This window comes from Nicotiana sylvestris, chromosome 12 (assembly GCF_000393655.2).
Source record: "Nicotiana sylvestris chromosome 12, ASM39365v2, whole genome shotgun sequence".
NCBI lineage: Eukaryota > Viridiplantae > Streptophyta > Magnoliopsida > Solanales > Solanaceae > Nicotiana > Nicotiana sylvestris.
The window spans coordinates 83,770,700-83,777,123 of record NC_091068.1 but is presented as its reverse complement, the minus strand read 5'-3'; the positions used below and the strand labels follow the sequence as shown (position 1 = coordinate 83,777,123).

The window sequence follows — 6,424 nt, the reverse complement described above, 5'->3', positions numbered from 1 at the left end:
TGTTCTCCAAACACTTGTTGCAGCTTCCAAGCCTTTTCCTACTAGTGCCCCCTAAGTTTCCCCTCAGTAACCAGTTATGTGGATATGTTCCTATTCCTTTTTGTTTCCTTGTTGATGGTTGGTAGATGTTTTTGTTGTTCTTTTGTGGTTGGGATGTACTACTACTACTGCTCTCGTGATCAAGTCCAAATGCTGCCTCTTCCTTTTTCAAAGGAAGAGGCATATTAAAGAAAAAAATTTAAATCCTCTTTTATTTTGTCTTGTACTTTCTCTTTGTGTTCTATTTTTCCTCATGCTAGTGTGCACATATGTAGCATGAGTTAGCTTGGCTGGACTTATTTGTGCTATTATTCTTTTTAATGATGCCAAAAGGGAGAAAAGTATCGGACTAAGGGGGAGCCACATTGGGGGACTGGTTCTTATATAAGAATTGAAAAATTGACAGATTAAGGCATTGTCTCAGGGGGAACTCTTTGACACTTCTCTCTGCAGCCTTAATTCTGAACTTATAACTGTTTAAGTTTGTCATCATCAAAAAGAGGGAAAATGATAGATCTTAAATACTCTTACCTTATGTTTTGATGATATAACAAACTTACTGATAAGAACCAGATAGGGAACCTGACCTACTTGGATTGCTGCAAACTGGAACGGATCCTAGCTAAGGATGAACTACTACAAATTCAGGAGTTAAGAACCAAACAAGGACCTGATGCTCCTGTGGTTCCTATGTAGCAGTACAGAGTCATTTGAACACAGCTGGAACTAAAGTGACTAACGACACTGTTTCTACCGCACTGCAATATACTGTCAACCCACTTATTCTCTAACCAAACAAAGCACTCACATTACTTCAAGTGATGTAATCAAGATGTAACCGATGAAGCCTTATACAAAGACATCATTGGAAGGTTTCTATTTCTCATTCAAGCCTTTTGCAAAAATAGAAAAATCATCCTCTCAAGCTTGAAGAACAAGGTTGAACGCCACTACGGACCAGTTCCTAAAAGATTGATTGTTGCTATCCTAGTTGAGTTGTAACCTTGTTATTGTACTTACTATATCTCCTAAATCGCTTACTTAGAAGCATACTAATTAGGAATCTTCTTGTAAATTCGTAAACTCGCTGAGTTTAGGTTGTGACTAGATTTAGTCATAAAGAAAAGTCTTTGTAAGTGTAGAATTACAAAGTGGCTTGTGGTGGTAGCACCACAAGTTAGAAAAAGCCTTTGTAACTAGGATAGTCACAAAGTGACTTGTGGTAAAGGTACCACAAGTTAATTGAGTAAATCCTTTGCAATAAGAAGTATTGTCAAGTGGCTTGTAATAGGTAAGATTACAAGTTAGTAAAGTTGAAAGCCTACAGGTGTAGGTCGTGGTTTTTTGATCCCCTTGTGCGGGATTTTTCCACGTAAAAATCCTCTGCCTCATTTACTTATTGCTTTACTAAGTGCTCTCAGCAGAAACTTGTAGAGGACCAGGCACTTTACGATTTGGTGGACCTATATAAGCTAACTGTAAAATACTTGTGTTGTTTACTTTCCGTATTTACTATTTCAGCAATAATAGGTTAAGGAACACTTAGAAGAACTAGGTCCTTCCATAATCAATTTAAGCGAAAAATTGGAAACCATATAAATCACCCCCCCCCCCTTCTGTGGTATTGAAGTATAAAACATCAGCAATAATAAACCCAACAAAGGTTGGGGTCAAATCCCACAAAGAGTAGGTGTGTGTTAGAGTGTCCAAATACGTGCAAACTCGATGATTTTTAATGTAATCTTCAAACAAATAGTCGTTGTTCAGTTATGTCTGAAATTACTATAGTTTAACAAGAAATTCTATCGAATACGTAGAGTAAAAATAAGATGATGTATTTTCTAATAAAAGAAGGACCTAAGTTGCAACCTCAATATAGCATACTTAGTTCATGGGTGTCTTTAATCTTGCCTACATACTTTGGATTAGTGATTACGATCCAATTGATAGCTACTAACTAGAATTTTTCAACACTAGCAAGCTTTTCCTTAAGAAGTTCTTCCAAACTCCAAGGACTTCAATAAAACCCAATTGATAATGACCCAAGTAGAAATCTCCCTATTCTTGGTTCGATTTCATTACTCAAGCTTTATTAATTTCTTAATAAGCTCAAATCCTTGCTACTTGTTAATTATCTACCTTTCCAAGTAAAAAATAGATAATAAAGGACTCAATTTAGTGTTTGCAACCACTAAATTAATATTAAAGCATGTAAACAAGTAGATAATTGCAATCAAAGTATTAACAAGCAAGATAATTAAACACCTATTCACATTAATGCCATAAGATTTACATCCCCAGCTATAGAACTTAGCTACTCATGATAAAAATAGAAAACAAAAGATGAAAGAAGAAACTAAGCATAATTAAAGACTAAAGTTGTAAGAAAATTCAAACAAAGTATTGTTGATCTCCCAATCCTTTCCAACATAGCTCAAAGGCTGCTATGGTGTACAAGAGAATGAAAGATGTCCCTAAAATTGACCTAAACTTCTATTTATAGTCTTCAAAACCACTTGACAAAATTTCCCCATCAGGCAAACCGTAAGGTCAACTGTGAGATGCAGCTAAACCGTAACGAATTTCAAAAGCTTTATTTCTTCAACTCTTCATACCTTTGTTGAACCGGTTCCAACGTTTGGGGCAACCGTGTCTACCGATTTGCCTAAAAATCGTTTTGCTTTAACTTTTCTCCAATTTTAGCTCTAAAGTGATGACTTCTCTTCCCTTTTTGATATTCTCCAATTCCAAAGTTCTCACACAACTTCAAAATCTAAAAATATACCATTCAAAGCATAGTTATCCAATTTACTCCAACAAATGGGGCATTAAACTCTATCAAAACATAAGAACAATTAGCTAAAAAGTTAACGAATCAACTCCCTAAAACTTATTTTTTTGCTCATCCTCAAGCATATCAAGACTCAAACTTAGGCACCATTTCATGGAAGCTACTGAACATTTAAGCTCACAAGCTAAAGCTTGCATCACAACCAAACCAAGAAGCAGTCAAGCACAAAAACTCATGACTTTGGTTGGTACCACCACTATACTTAAATGCATGACCACTCAACAACTTCCAAAGGATTAAATTTCAAAACCACATGAATACCAAGCAAGTCAAGAAGATTTTCAAACTATGCTCCCAAAGCTTCTAAAGTTTTCTTTAAGTCACAAAGCCGCTTTCTTTTGTTCATGTGTCCCAATTGAGAAAAGAAATATTAATCACACCCGAGTTTTCATGTGCCCTCACAAATACTAATCACAAAGAAATATCTGGCATGTTAACATGCTACTTCAGTTAATAAGCACCCCTTGTCCAATCCCTGTTTCTCCTGTCTGTTGTTCTTTGTGGTAAAAACTACAATAGAAAATATATTCGTTTGTTCTTGGCAAGCTAACTATTATGCAAATTCTCTTCTATCTTGCTGGATTCAAGGTCAGGAGCCTTAATTTATGTTCATTAGCAGCCTACTCAAGGCATTGTACTTAACAAGATAATATGAACCAATGCAATTGATAAGCCCACCAAAACATATCACAGAATGCCTCAGGTTTATAAGCAGTAGAAATTGAAATTGAAAATTAAAAGGATAAGAGCAATTTGATTAAGGCCTAATAGCTTGAGATTTATAACAGGTTAAAGGGCCAACAGAAGCTAATTTGAACTGCATATCCGTTGAAGACAGAAATCAAGAAAAGAAGAAAAACAAAAACAAACACAAACACTATAACTAACATTGCACTCGATCTCTGCATTCTCGTGTTTGAAAGGGAATGAAAAGAAGAGCTCATAAGATACATTATCCACCAAGGTCAACGTTTTGGGAGCTCCAGCACAATAAAACTCAATACTAAATTTACATGGGGCACAATAGTATGCCATTCCACGATATTTGAAATCAGCAAGGCAGCCCGAACATTTGAGATCCTCATGCACAAGATCTAAGAAAGGAGTAAATTTAAGAGGGTGTTGAGGATGAGACATATGTTGAATCTTGGATGGAATGGAAAAGCAAATCTTATCAATAAAGTAATTGCAATCACTGCAAAAGTAGCCTGAGGAATCAGCAAAGTTGCACAAGCTGCAGCTCAGGGGCATCTCCAGGTTATATTCCTTGAGAGAATGGCGGTGAGTGAAATGTTTGACGCCCCCACATGGCTGACTTGGACGAGCAGGAGGACAATTCGTGATCTCCAGAGATTGCACCCGGTTTTGAAGCTTTCCCATTGAATCTTTCTCCATTCCATATTCAGCTACAGCAGCACAGTCGAAGTGACACAAGTAATCATGATCATGGCTATAAAATACCCAGCAACCCGAAGTAGGAACAACTTTAGCACAAATGGAGCAAAAGGGAGTAGCAGCCTCAGTAGTTATTGGAAAGGAAAGGAACAGATGAAGAGGGTATCTCACTTTTTGGTTCAGGGCTATGGGAATAGAAGCACACTCAACGTGTAGATTGAAATTGCAAGACTCGCAGCAATAGTATGACTGGAAGAGGGTTTCATCAGAATCACCAGAACCACAGGCATCGCAACGAAACTGCTCTCGGCCGCTTCTGGATTGAAAGGGCCTGAGAATAAGAGTGTGGTCAAAGCCGGGGTAAAAATCATGGCGAATTTCTCTAGGGAAATTACTACACAAGTCATGAAGGTAAGTACACTGCTTCTCGCAAGCATAAGCCCAACCAGAGATGATGATATCGCAAAAGTTGCATTTGATTCCTTCACTCTCTAGAAGGTGCAACCGTAGCAACAGATGACGATGGCTGAAGTGATTCAAGACACCCTCGCGAGGAGGATCTGTGGCATCAGAAAAAGAAGCTCTTAATAACTGTCTCATTCGCACCACCCTCCGCTGCGGACATTGGGCTTAGCTTCATTCATTTTCTGCTCTGTTTTTAGTGTACAACTCAAATTTGCTGCACCTTCCATGAGGGATAGCCAACAGTTTTTTATGTAGAGTAACGAAAGAAGTGATGAGTGGCGTGGAAGTGGGATGAGTATGTATATATATATATATATATATATATATATATATATATATATATAACTCTTTGTCTACTATTTCTATCTGTTTTGGGAAGATTAACCGTTTTGATCTAAGAATTTTTGTTAAGTTCTCAAAAATACTGATACTGATGATATCGAGACCAGGGGCGGATTTAGGGGGGCGCGGGGTTCACCTGAACCCCCTTCGTCGAAAAAATACACTGTATATATAAGGCAAAATCTGTTTTTTACCTCTATATATTAAGTTTTGAACCCCCTTAACACAATTCAAAAGTGTAGTTTAGTGGTCAAGGGGGTTCAAAATCTACATAAGGTCATTAGTTCAATTCCCACTAGATACAAAAAATTTTTTTGAACCTCTTCGTGGAGATCCTGCCTCCGCCACTGATCGAGACTAAATGCATTTAGCTTATTGCGAATGTGCTTTGATTCCTTCAATCGGCACTAGCAAATCCCTATAAATTTTACAGATTAAACGAAACTCAATTAATGACATGCTTTTACCTCAAATTTTTCTCTTTTTCAATGCTAATTAATCAAAGCACCTCCCAAGACTGAACTATGCATATTTCTGGTATTTCACTTTTACTTATTATTATTACTACTAATCAAGCACTACTTGTATGACCCAAAATTTAGATCTAGGTTTATACAATTGAATTTTTTAATAAAGTTGGTTTAATCTTAGCCAATATTAATATAAAAAAGATAGACCAAACGTTTTTGTAGTAAGATCTCACATGTGCTATTTGAGCAGCAATAAATAGCGATATATAACAATGAATGACATTTAAGTAAATAAGTGGATGTGAGTCACCCGAAAATGGAGAGATTCCTTAATAGTCCTTTTGATAAAGATAGATGATGATAAGCCTTTGAATATTCGTATCCTCCTCGGATCGTGGGAGAAGGGATAAATAGAGATCTGAGAAAAAGGTGGACTTTGTATGTGTATGATACAGTGTCTTAAGAGAATATCAATATATTGTATCTTACAATGAGTGTCCCCTCTCCACTATAACTACATATCTTTCTATTTATAAGGGTATATGAGACACAAAACTCTAAATAGTATAGCTAGGAGGAATATTCCCTCGAATATTCTCTAGGGACCTTATTTCTAAAACTAATCATTATTACTTTACTACATGGAGTGCTCATCCTCGTCTTCGTCCTTTGTTGAGACATCTCGACCTCGTGACATCGACCTTCTGAAACCAAATCGATGATACTTGGCAGCCCTCAAAGCTTTCTTAATATCTACTAGGTCCACATATAATTATGATAGTGTGATGACCCAAAAGAGCATCACTTGTGTTGCAATGAAATTCTACATTCCGAGGCCTTACAAACCTCCCTTAACACCACC

At 36.8% G+C, this 6,424-nt stretch overlaps 1 protein-coding gene across 1 annotated transcript; it reads right to left on the bottom strand.

Moving 5' to 3' along the window:
- Positions 1 to 3,647: 3,647 nt before the first annotated feature.
- On the bottom strand, positions 3,648 to 4,885 carry LOC104234719 (uncharacterized). Its single transcript, XM_009788334.2, has 2 exons — positions 3,779 to 4,885; positions 3,648 to 3,707 (listed from the first exon to the last, which is right to left on the bottom strand). Exons 1-2 carry the CDS (start codon positions 4,883 to 4,885, stop codon positions 3,648 to 3,650), a joined length of 1,167 nt encoding a protein of 388 aa, XP_009786636.2.
- Positions 4,886 to 6,424: the final 1,539 nt, after the last annotated feature.